Source organism: Pelophylax lessonae (assembly GCF_965119305.1).
Source record: "Pelophylax lessonae genome assembly, chromosome: 2".
In the NCBI taxonomy this organism is placed as follows: domain Eukaryota; kingdom Metazoa; phylum Chordata; class Amphibia; order Anura; family Ranidae; genus Pelophylax; species Pelophylax lessonae.
The window spans coordinates 566,031,618-566,045,229 of NC_138769.1; the positions used below are offsets into that span (position 1 = coordinate 566,031,618).

Genomic DNA, 13,612 nt, shown 5'->3' on the forward strand with positions numbered 1-13,612 from the left:
GTATACGACTGATTGTTGTCCTATGGACAGAGTCTCCCACCTCAGCTGTAGATCTCTGCAGTTCATCCAGAGTAAAAATGGGCCTCTTGGCTGCATCTCTGATCAGTCTTCTTCTTGTATGAGCTGAAAGTTTAGAGGGACGGCCGGGTATTCGTAGATTTGCAGTGGTCTGATACTCCTTCCATTTCAATATTATCGCTTGCACAGTGCTCCTTGGGATGTTTAAAGCTTGGGAAATCTTTTTGTATCCAAATCCGGCTTTAAACTTCTCCACAACAGTATCTCGGACCTGCCTGGTGTGTTCCTTGTTCTTCATGATGCTCTCTGCGCTTTAATCGGACCTCTGAGACTATCGCAGTGCAGGTGCATTTATACAGAGACTTGATTACACACAGGTGGATTCTATTTATCATCATTAGTCATTTAGGTCAACATTGGATCATTCAGAGATCCTCACTGAACTTCTGGAGAGAGTTTGCTGCACTGAAAGTAAAGGGGCTGAATAATTTTGCACGCCCAATTTTTCAGTTTTTTTTGTTAACAAAGTTTGAAATATCCAATAAATTTCGCTCCACTTCATGATTGTGTCCCACTTGTTGTTGATTCTTCACAAAAAATTACAGTTTTATATCTTTATGTTTGAAGCCTGAAATGTGGCAAAAGGTCGAAAAGTTCAAGGGGGCCAAATACTTTCGCAAGGCACTGTATATATATATATATATATATATATATATATATATATATATATATATACCGTATATATGCTGTATATAAGACGACTTTTTAACCTTAAAAACATCCACCAGAAATCAGAGGGTCGTCTTATACGCAGAGTATAAAATTTGAACCTTTTACATAATTAGTCCCTAACTAAACGTCCCTAATCTGTCAGCCCGCTTGATGTGCGATAATACTGTATGTACCGTAGCTTCCACTACACACAGTATACTGCACTGAGCCAATAACGGCGAGCAATGTATTCTAATAATGAATACAAAACCTGCTCGGATTGGCTGAGTCAGAGAGGTGGGCTGATGATGTTACAACCTCTGACTCAGCCAATCCGAGCTGGCTTTGTATTTATTAATAGAATATATGGGAAAAAAGGGGAAGGGGTTTCAAAGCCACCCTTATCCCCTTTTTTCCTCATGGGAAGGCGGCAACTTAAGACAGTTTCAAGGTTCCCCTTTTCCAATAAGGAGAAGTGGGGGGAGCCTTGTAACAGGTCAGATGAGGCATCCTGGAATATGATTGGTGGAAAGGCTGGAAGGTTCTGCAAAGGCAGGGAACCTCTATAAAAAGGGGGCTCCGTGAGCGCGGGGTTGTCAGTCGCCTCAGAAGGTTAGCAGTGGCGGAGCGACCCTCCCTCCCTCCCCATGTCTGTTGCGGCCTTATTTATGTGGTGGGTCACCTTTTAAAGAAAGGGGGACAAGTTTTATGGTAATTTATTAATGTTTAAGATAACCCGAGCTTCAAAAGCTGGGTTGGGTTCTTTAGTTGAATATGTTGGTTGTGTGAAAAAATATTTATGATGAATTTTGATATTTTATTGTTAATAAATTTTATTGAAACCAATAAATAAAGGCCGTGGCCATTTAGTTATCCAAGCTATGTCTCTGGGTATTCTTTTATGTCTGGATATACATAATTAGAATAGCTGCCTGCCTTTCCATGATTGCCTCAGTGCGGTATACTGTATGTAGCTGAAGGCTGGACGGTATGATGGTGAGAGACGCACACTTGGTTGATCTGATGCTATGCTTTTAAACTTGTTACATTGTGTAAGTGCAACTATGTAGGGGGGTTATTTATAATAAGGCAATTATACGGAGTTACGTTATGAGTGTGTTTCCTTTTCCATGACTACCAGTCAAATTAACCTGGTTAGAGCGAGAGCCTGAGAGTTTGTCTGGAATGGTAATTGATTTGAACAGGAGATCATGACAAGGAAAGGGGATCTGATTTAAAGCTTATCTGAGTATCGTTCTGGTGAGTTTAACCACGTGCCAACTCGAGCTCTACTGCGGCAAAGTGGTTAGTTCCCGCCCAGCGACGTAGACCTTGTGTAAACAAAGCGGGCGGATCTCCTAAGTGACAGACAGTGACAGATTGCAGGGTTCAGCATAACTGAACCTGCGATCTGTCCCTGTGTCACTCAGTCACCTCCCCCCACACATGTTAGTAAGCACCAGGCATACATTAACCCCGCCCTCTCCAATAAAATTAACCCCTTCCCTGCCAGCGTCATTTTTACAGTAACAGTGCATATTTATAGCACTGATTACTGTAGTAATGTCACTGGTACCCCCAAAAGTGTCAAAAATGTCAGTCAAGGGTCCGATCTGTCCGCCGCAATGTCGCAGTCCCGCAAAAAATCGCAGATCGCCGCCATTACTCGTTAAAAAAAAAACACCAAAAATGACAGAAATCTTTCCCTTAGTTAGTAAACGCAATAACTTTTGCGCAAACCAATCAAAATACGCATATTGCAATTTTTTTTACCAAACATAGGTAGCAGAAAACAAATTGGCCAAAAATGTAAAAAAATTTTGATTTCTACATTTTTTGGGGGGGGGGGGGGGGAATTCATTTTAAAAAATGTGAAAAATATTGTTATTTTTTCAAAATTTACACTTTTTTTTTGTTTATAGCGCAAAAAGTAAAAATCGCACAGGTGATCAAATACCACCAAAAGAAAGCTCTGTTTGTGGGAAAAAAAGGACATAAATTTCGTTTGGGTACGGCGTCGCACGACCGCGCAATTGTCAGTTAAAATTGCACAGTGCCGAATCGCAAAAAGTGGCCTAGACGTAAGACAGCAAAATCCTCCAGTGGTAAAGTGGTTAATATCCAAAGGGAGCAGTATTCCACAAGGTGTGGTGACGGTCACATGTATAATATCTGTTCCTATAACCATTACCTACCATCCTATGAAGAATTAATCCTCACCAGGTGATCTATACAGATATTTTCTTATATGGACATTTTTTTGTATAAGTTGAAGGACTTATGCAATTATAATTGATGTTAAGCGCTGCTAATGCTTTGATCTTTTGATTTTACTAGCATATTGATACATACAGTATTACTGCACATCCAGCGGGCTGACAGATTGGTGGGTGTAAACAAAATTGATGTTTTTAAATGGTGTTGCCTCCATTTAGGGTAGGGTGGTAGGGGGGTAGGGTGGTAGTCCTATATGGCGAGTATAGCCCAAAACCTACGTTTTAACTGGAAAATTAGGGGGCCGTCTTCTACGCCCAGTCGCCCTATACGCCGGTATATATGGTATATAACATTTTACAGTCCTGACTATAATAAAGACAATATACATAAAACTACTGTACATTTCCTTTCAGGGGTGGTAACCATGTGATCATTTTTTCAAATAACTTTTGCAAAATACTGCAAAAAAACAATATTTCAATCTGCAAATGGTATTTTCAGCTAATTTATGTTTTTTTCATGCACTGATGCGGAGTTATGTTAAAGCAGTCCATTCACTTTGAATGGGTCATCATTAACCTGCATCAAAGCATGAAAAAGGACAAAGCAGGTGCGTTTTTATATAATGTATACTGTATACTGTACATTCAGAATAAATTGAACTGCACTACAACAGGCATATGCTGTAGTGTGCACACACTGAGTGTAAAGGAATCCTTAGGAAGCAAAATGACAACTGTATTAAAAAATACTATATTCTTTATGTTTTGGTGAACTGAACGTATGTGAAGAAAAGTAAAAAAATTAGCTTAATTTAACCTATCTCTTTTGTCCTTTTAACCACTCACAAAAGCACTGCTATTGCCTAGACCGGCCTTTCTCAACCTTTACAACACAGAGGAACCCTTAAAATAACTTTCTGGTCTCAGGGAACCCTTGCTAAAAAAATGCTATATCAACTCATGATACATTAATGTGATCATCAGTGGGAAGAATGTTCCTCACGTTTATGGTCAATGGGATGAATTACCCCCTTACAGATAGCTACAAAAGATCAATGATGTCAGTGATAACTTATCTGAGAGGCTGAAATTATTCATTGCTTAAGGAACCCATAGAAACCTCTTGAGGAACCCTAGAGCTCCATGGAACCCTGGTTGAGAAACCCTGGCCTAGACTAACAATAGTCAAACTCACCAAGAAATGATTTTCTTCTAAAAATATTCTTAGATGTGATCAAAATGAACTTCCATTTCTTACAGTGCTTGCTTTGAAGATTTTATTGCCCTGATGGTAAATTGCCCCCTAAAGACTATGGACAGCTTTACACACGGTGAACTCTAAGGCTACATTCACACCTGAGCGTAGCGTTTTCGCGCGTTTTTTACTGCGATTTTACAGCGATTTTTACCGCGATTTATAGGCGTTTTTTGATTGAATAGATACCAATGGAAAACGCCTGTAATCTGCCCAAAAAGAAGCTCATGTACTTTTTTGAGCGTTGGGCGTTTTGTTTACAGCGTCAAAACGCTCAGATGTGAACAGGAGCCATTGAAATGAATAGGATTTGTCTTGTTGGGCGTTTTGAGAGCTGATCCTAGAGCAGAAAAACTCCCCAAAAACGCCCCAAAACGCCTACATGTGAACGGAGCCTTAAGGCCAGGTAATGGAAAGCAGAAACAACAGAATGGAAAATCTAGTTACATTATGACTGTGTCTGTTATGGCATGTGGTCACTGTATATTATTATCAGGTCTACAATCTGCAAACCCAGCTTGTGGACCAAACTTAGCTATCTTTATGGTTCGCCTATACCAGCGTATGGTCAAATATGGTAACATTCTATTGGTTTGTGGCCAGTAGGTTGAACTACACAATAATATTAAAGAAAATGAACTACCCAACTCGTGCCATCATCCAAAAATAATAGGGAAAGAAGAGAGAAATTTGTGAGGGGTCATGGGTTGGAAAACCAAACCGCAGTTGACCCCTCACAAAAACATATGACTGGACTTTCTAAGGCACATCATGAAATGAATCATAGCGACTCACAAATTTTGTTTAAAATAATTTTATTTAATATACAATAAAGTGTAAAATATAAACACGAGGGCAAATCCTAGTTGTCCTCGTTAGAACATACAAAACACATAACAAACAACCAGGGATTGTTTAAAATCGAATAACCTAAGACAATTTTTTACCCATATAGTCTCCAACGACAAATGGGAAAAATGTGTAGGTTATTATATATTCACAGGTTTTTTGATATCATATAGTACGTAATCATATCTGATCTTTAACACAATAATTATGGGATTAACAAAACGGAATGAAAATGACTAATGAGTGTTTTTTTAGTTTTCCCTGATACCACACTGTGGTCAATGTGTTTCACTATTTCCTGGTGGTGCATATACCAGGGTATATTAGATGTATTGCCTTTAATAGCATTAGTATTTATGGAATACTTATATAGTCCTTGCAAATGAAAGCATTGTGACTTGGGGTCTTGAGTTTGTAATAAACATCTAGAAGACTAAATACATTTATTGACTATGCAGGGTGCTTACCTCTCCCTCCTTTATGATGTGGGCATTCTCATATAGCCGGTTTATGTGTAATGTGAACTGTTCAAAATCTGGAATCACAAACTTTTTACAGACAATCTGAGTCAGGAGCACAATACTACTTTGGACGCACCTGTTGAGAGGATACAAATAAAGTAATATGAATTCTGATTTTCTGATTATATTAAATTACATTTATGTCCCTTTTTTCTGTTTAGAGTTATCCAGTACTTTCCAGCATAAATTTATTGTTTTTAGGGGAAGCTTTATTTTTTTTTTTAGCTGAGCAGAATATAAATATATGCAAAACAAACAGATTCATGTCAAAGAAAATAAATAAGGTGTATAATAAGTAGTGATGAATACTACATCTAACACTACAAAATGAAATGTCACTATGCCTAAATTGTATTGCAAGGCAAAGTTTTATTTTAGTTTTACATAGAATAGGTAAGGGTTAGAACCCCTCCCAAGTATTTACTGCTGTCTGCATCCTGCAGAGGGGATTCACACACTGTTATTTGCCCTGTTCATGTGAGAAAAAAAATCAACTTTATTTTAAAGCATTTTACTGATTTTTGAATAATAACAGAAATATAACGTCAGATAATATTGTAGGTACAATATCTATAAAAACTTTCTTAGTGGGGTTTCCCTTTCACTTTTGAGAGACCTTCTGTTGTCTATTCCCAGAAAGTTAGGGAAATCTCTCTGATGGGACAAAAAAAAAAAAAAAATAAAAGATTTTAACCCTTCCCTACAGTCTCCAGACCAGAAATTTATAGAAGGAGCTGAAACTTTGAGTTGCCAAGGGATAGGAAAACCTTAAGGATTTCAAGAAGATTTGTATAGAAGAGTGGACCAAAATCCCTCCTGAGTGCGCAAACCTGGTAACAAACGCCTTACCTCAGTACCTCTTACCTCCACCAAGTACATGTTTTGCTTGGGGATCAAATACTTATTTTACTCACTGAACTTCAACTCAGTTTATAACATTTGTATCATGGGTTTTTTCTGGATTTTTGGTTGATATTCTGTCTCTATCAATTAAAATATACCTATGATAAAAATTATAGACCCTTCATTTCTTTGTAAGTTGGCAAACTTACAAAATCTGCAGAGGATCAAATAATTATTTTCCCCACTGTATATGCATTTCTTATTGTTTGTAGTTGTACACCACTCCTTGCACATTTAATAAATCTTCAGACTTCACCACAATCTCGAGTATAGATCATATGGGGCGTTTACGCTGTCTGTAAATTCCCCTGCTGCTAGATCTAGGATACAATAAGCCAGTGGTGGAACAGACCAAATATAGTACATCATAATCATTTACCTGTACTAAAACATAATAGCTATGTTCAATTTACCAGAAATTGGAAAATAAAGGTTGTGTGTTTTTTAACTAGTCTTTAATCCCAGTCTGGGACTGACATACACTATATTGTCAAAAGTATCGGGACGCCTGCCTTTACACGCACATGAAATTTAATGACATCCCAGTCTTAGTCCGTAGGGTTCAGTATTGAGTTGGCCCACCCTTTGCAGCTATAATATCTTCAACTCTTCTGGGAAGGCTGTCCACAAGGTTTAGGAGTGTGTCTATGGGAATGTTTGCCATTCTTCCAGAAGTGCATTTGTGAGGTCAGGCACTAATGTTGGACCCTCCAACCCAAACTCGCTCATGCATGGCTTTATGGACCTTGGTTTGTGCACTGGTCCAAATCATTTAGTGGAGGGGAATTATGGGAATGTTTGACCATTCTTCCAGAAGCACATTTGTGAGGTCAGGCACCAATATTGGACGAGAAGCCCTGGCTCGCAGTCTCTGCTCTAGTTCATCCCAAACGTGTTCTATTGGGTTGAGGTCAGAACTCTGTGCTTGCCAGTCAAGTTCATCCAACCCAAAATCGCTCATCCATGTCTTTATGGACCTTGCTTTGTGCACTGGTCCAAATCGTTTGGTGGAGGGGGATTATGGCGTGGGATTGTTTTTAAGGGGTTGGGCTTGGCCCCTTTGTTCCAGTGAAGGGAACTCTTAAGGCATCAGCATACCAAGACATTTTGGACAATTTTATGCTCCCAACTTTGTGGGAACAGATTGGGGATGGCCCCTTCCTGTTCCAACATGACTGCGCACTCGTACACAAAGCAAGGTCCATAAAGACATGGATGAGCAAGTTTGGGGTGGAGGAACTTGACTGGCCTGCACAGCATCCTGACCTCAACCTGATAGAACACCTTTGGGATGAAATAGAGGGGAAACTGCAAGCCAGGCCTTCTTGTCCAGCATCCGTGCCTGATCTCACAAATGCGCTTCTGGAAGAATGGTCAACAATTTCCATAGACACACTCATAAACCTTGTGGACAGCCTTCCGTAAAGAGTTGAAGATATTGAAGCTGCAAATAGTGGGCCAACTCAATATTGAACCCTATGGACTAAGAATGGAATGCCATTAAAGTTCATATTCGTGTAAAGGCAGGCGTCCCAATACTTTTGACAATATAGTGTATTTGCTAAGAAAAAAGGTGCCATCCTTTTAGTGTGCTTTAGAAAACCTAAAGCTAATTTCTGATCATCTGCTATGAGTTTTGTTGTAAATTCCCCATTACAAATACAGTAAATGTATTACTTTTGAAAGAGCTCTAGGTCCATGATCGCTCCTAGGAAAGACTCTTGTATATTTTCATGAAGCATGTCCATGCAGTCCTTCAGCCTTGGGTCTGATGAAAGCAATCCATTTGACTGCAGAGTCTGTAACATTAGACAGGGAATCTCAACCAAGGTGAAAAAAAAAGTAGATAACGGATACATATATATCAGTGGAAGTATGTCAATCGTAGTCTTTGATAACATTGATAACATATCATGTCTAAGGGTCAAGACAGATAGATAGATAGATAGATAGATAGATAGATAGATAGATAGATAGATAGATAGATAGATAGATAGATAGATAGATAGATAGATAGATAGATAGATAGATAGATAGATAGATAGATAGATAGATAGCAGAAGACAGGAGGGCCCTGTGTAAGATTCTGGTACCTTCGGTACCCTTCCAGCCCATTTCTTCCGCATATAGCTACCTGTCCCTTTAACTCTCATGACGTCATCACTAGGCGCCGCTCTGAGCGGCTATTTCAATCGCCGGCTTTCACTCACAAGGTGTTCGTGCAAACCGCTTGTTATACAGCCTTGTCTGACGCTGCCGAAGCCTCCAGCTATTTCCCCAGTATCTGGATAGACCGGAGTCTCGCTACTTGATCCTGTATCTCGCTACTGATCCTGTATCTCGCTACCTGATCCTTATCTCATTACTGGACCCCTCATCTCTCTAAACCAACTAGTGATAAGTACCCCACAGGGGATTCCTTCCTATCAACTTACACTATCTACTCTTGCATACTAAAGACTGTTGCTATCTATGCATTACTATTTCTATCATCTGCACTGTTACATAGATTGCTAGCTCTTGAGTCTACTACCATCTATATCCTTGCACTGAGTTAGCAATTCCTGTACACTTCATCTGCTGTCCCCTACCACCTGTTATTTGTACATGATTGCTAACCTATCTGCATACTATCTATCACCATCTGCTAACACTCCTGAACATTACTATTGAGTGCCTATCATTGATATCACTACTCACGCCTGTCCTTTCAGCACATCACCTCTATACTATCGTATACAACCTATCACTCCAGGAACATCTTATCTGAGTGTCTGTATATTTGCATGCTGAGGCAGGCTGGGCCACAATGATGAGTCTGGAGAGTTGGATATGGTAATTCAACACATCTCTACATGACTACTGAGTGGAAATTCTGCAGCTGCAAATCCAGTTCACTAAACAAACGCCGGAGCGTTACAGATTGCACGAACCTGAAAAAAAAATGGATTCAGCAGAATTAGCCACTCATGTGTTACAACTAACACAAAAGGTAGATGCATTAATCCTTTCCCTTGCCGAAGTGAAAAATGAAAATCAGACTTTGAGACAGCAGATAGCCCGTGTTTCACAGCTCACTGCTGCTCAACCTCGTGAGCCCAAAATAAACCCTCCTCTAGTGTTTACAGGTGATCGGAAAAAATTTCGTGAATTTAAAAACGCATGTCAATTGCTTTTTAATTTAAAACCTTGTACTTACACTACAGACCAAATTAAAGTCTGCACCACTATCTCATACTTGTCGGGTGATCCACGGGCTTGGGCAGACTCTCTCTTTGAGAAAAATGACCCTCTTCTTAACTCCTATCCTTTATTCTTAGCAGAACTCGCTAGCTTATATGAAGACCCAAATAGGCAGAGTACTGCTGACAGCCAATTGAGGGCTTTAAAACAAGGAAGGAGACCTGTTGAAGACTTCGTAGCAGAGTTCAAAAGATGGACCCTTGATTCAGGGTGGAATGATGCATCTTTGCGAACCCAGTTCAGACTCGGGTTATCAGAAGCCGTTAAAGACGAGCTCGCCCGAGCGGATTTACCTGGCACTTTGGATGCCTTAATACAACTCAGCATCAATATTGACAGGCGACTGCGAGAAAGAAAGGCTGAGAAAATGGGAGTACCATTATCCAATCCTTCTCGGGTTTCGCCCGTTGACCCTACTCCTATGGAGGTAGGAACCATACACCCACCATTATCGTCTACTGAACGAGCCAGGAGAAGATCTGAAAATCTCTGCATGTACTGCGCCTCCCCGGATCATTTGATAAGCGTCTGTCCCCTTGTCCGCAGAAAAGAGGGTGAGTGTTCACATGTCTTGCTGGGGGATTAACGACTTCTTTTTTTAATCCCTATCTTTTTATTCATTTGACCTTACAGTGGGACCACAATAGGATCACCACCAAGGCTATGATCGACACAGGATCTTGTGGGAACTACATTGACACTAGTTTTGTTGCTTTAAATAAAATACCTATTATTTCAAAATCTAAACCTGTCTCTGTTAGTTTTATTAACGGTATTCCGTTATCTTCTGGTCCAATTACCAATCAGACACAAGCACTCCTTGCTACTGCTAACGAGTCTCATGCTGAGACCACCACTTTTGATGTATTACCTTCACCACATTTTCCCATTATTTTGGGACTTCCCTGGTTACACATACATCAACCAATCATTGATTGGAAAACACGGACTCTAACCTTCTCCTCTCACTACTGCGAGACCACGTGTAACCTCCAATCATATAAAAAAATCCTGTCCATGGTGTCAGATGAAATTTCACCACCACCATGTTATCAGGATCTATCAGAAGTCTTCCTTGAGAAAAATGCTCAAGTATTGCCTCCCCATAGGGACTACGATTGTTCTATTGATCTACTCCCTAATAGTAAACTACCTTTCGGTCATGTTTATCCTCTTTCTCAGGATGAACTTTCTCATCTCAAGGAATACTTGGATGAGAATTTAGCGAAAGGGTTTATTAGACCCTCTACTTCTTCCACAGCTGCAGGACTTTTCTTTGTCCGCAATAAGGATTTAAGTCTCAGGCCTATTATTGACTATAGGCAATTAAATACCATTACGATAAAGGATCGCTATCCTTTACCTCTCATTCCCGAACTCATTGAACAAGTGCGCGGAGCTACCTACTTTTCAAAATTGGACCTAAAAGGGGCATACAACCTCATCCGAATCCGTAATGGGGATGAGTGGAAGACGGCATTCAGAACCAGATACGGATTATTCGAATATCTAGTGATGCCTTTTGGGTTGTGTAATGCTCCCGCAGCATTTCAGCGATTCATATATGAAATCTTTAGAGACTTACTTGATGTTTGTGTTGTGGTATATCTGGATGATATACTCATTTATTCTCAGTCCTTGTCCGAACATGTAAGACATGTAAGACTTGTGCTATCCAGATTACTCGCACACAATTTATACGTAAAATTGAAAAAATGCCTATTTCATAAGGAAGAAGTACTATTCCTAGGATACATCATATCTAAGAACGGTATCAAGATGGATATGAGCAAGATATCGTGTATACTGGATTGGCCTGTACCAACAACTCGTAAGGCATTACAACGATTCCTTGGATTTTCAAACTTCTATAGGAAGTTCATCAAGAACTTCTCTTCTATTGTGAGACCGCTCACACAACTTACAAGTGTAAAGAAACCATTCAAATGGTCTGAAGAAGCAAATAAAGCTTTCCGCTTGTTAAAATCAAGCTTCACTTCTGCTCCCATACTACGCCATCCAGACCCATCCCTCCAATACATCCTGGAGGTAGATGCGTCAAATATGGCTGTAGGAGCAGTTTTTTCCCAACGACCAACGAATACTTCACCACTCCACCCAGTTGCTTTTTTCTCTAAATCACTAAGTAGCCCAGAGGTGAATTACCCAGTGGGTGAAAAAGAGTTGCTTGCCATAAAACTGGCACTAGAAAATTGGCGACATTTACTTGAAGGTACTCGATTGCCAATACTCATATATACAGATCATAAGAATCTCCAATACCTTCAGACCAACAAGACTCTTTCCCACCGGGTACGTTGGTCATTATTCTTCCTAAGATTCAACTTCCTAGTGACCTACACACCTGCAGACAAAAACAAAAAAGCGGATGCGCTATCACGGCTAACCGAAGATAACTGCGCCGAAATCCCTTCACTTCCTATAATACCCCATGACCGTATTATTGGTGTTGTTCGTTCCTTGAAGGAAGAGATTCTGCACAGTATAGGACTGGATTCACCACCACCACAACTAAGTGCTGATGCAGAAGGCTTCCTCTACTTAAACGACAAACTCTACATACCTCCTGGTATGCGTACCAAGATCTTGGAATTATCACATGACGTACCTATGGCAGGACATATGGGTATGACTAAGACATTCAATTTGCTTACCAGGCAATTTTGGTGGCCTGATATGAAGACGTCTGTACAAAAATTTGTTTCCTCATGTGACATCTGTGCAAGGTCCAAAATTGACACTACAAAACCATCTGGTCTACTTTGCAGTCTACCAATACCCAAAGTTCCATGGGAAGTTGTGTCCTTAGACTTTATAGTAGAATTACCACCTTCCAAAGGATTTACTACCATTCTAGTGTCAGTGGACCATCTGACAAAGATGGCACATTTCATTTCTATTCGCAGACTACCTTCATCTAAGGAAACAGCGGAATTATTAGTGAAACATGTGTTCAAGCTACATGGACCGAGGTTCACAGTTCACAGTTCATCTCCAAGTTTTGGCAAGCTCTATGTCATATACTACGAATTGAGTGAAAACTTACTTCTCCCTACCACCCTCAGACCAATGGACAAACTGAAAGAGTCAACCAGTGCATTGAACAATATTTGCGTTGCTACACCTCATACCTACAGGATGATTGGGTGGACCTCCTCCCTCTGGCAGAATTTGCTTACAATAACGCAACCCACAGTACTACTAAGCAAAGTCCATTCTACCTAAACTATGGGTTTCATCCCACACTTCTTCCACCACGCATCCTGCCATCAAGTAACCCAGTAGCCTCTTACTATCTTACCCAAATAAAAGACTCTCTGGGTTTACTTAACACCACCATCTCACATGCTCATAGCCAACAAAAAAGGTACTACGACCTCCGTAAAAGACCTTCTCCTCAATATGCTATTGGGGATCTCGTTTGGCTATCTATGAAAAACTTAAGGTTAAAGATCCCCAGTAAAAAGCTTGGGCCTTTCCCAATTGAGAAGCTCATTGGGAGAGCTGCAGTTCAACTCACCTTACCGGCAGATCTTAAAATACACCCCATCTTTCACGTGTCGCTACTGAAACCACATGTTCCCAACCAAGGAATAAGACCTACCATCTCGCCTCCACCTCCAGTACAAGTTGAGGGCGGAGAAGAATTTGAGAAGAATTTGAGATTAAGGAGATTTTGGATTCTCGTATCCACAGAGGGAAACTCCAATATCTCATATCTCATAGGATGGAAAAAACTATGGACCCCAAGACGACACCTGGTTGGATACTTCTGACGTTCACGCTCCCAGGCTTATACGAAGGTTCCACTCCAAATACCCGGAGAGACCAGTGCTATAGGCCTTCCGGAGCCGGCCTTAAGGGGGGGGGGT

General features: G+C 40.3%; 1 protein-coding gene across 2 annotated transcripts in view; it reads right to left on the minus strand.

The window, feature by feature from the left end:
* GLS2 (glutaminase 2) overlaps nt 1-13,612 on the minus strand; it is a 144,282-nt gene that overhangs the window by 59,152 nt on the left and 71,518 nt on the right. Inside the window, exons 3-4 of one of the 2 annotated variants that reach the window (XM_082246243.1) lie at nt 8,154-8,275; nt 5,520-5,649 (exon numbers count right to left, since the gene is read on the minus strand). In XM_082246243.1, the coding sequence (XP_082102369.1) occupies nt 5,520-5,649; nt 8,154-8,275 (252 nt within the window). The remainder of the gene's footprint in view (nt 1-5,519; nt 5,650-8,153; nt 8,276-13,612) is intronic. The other variant, XM_082246244.1, reaches the window with a different exon arrangement.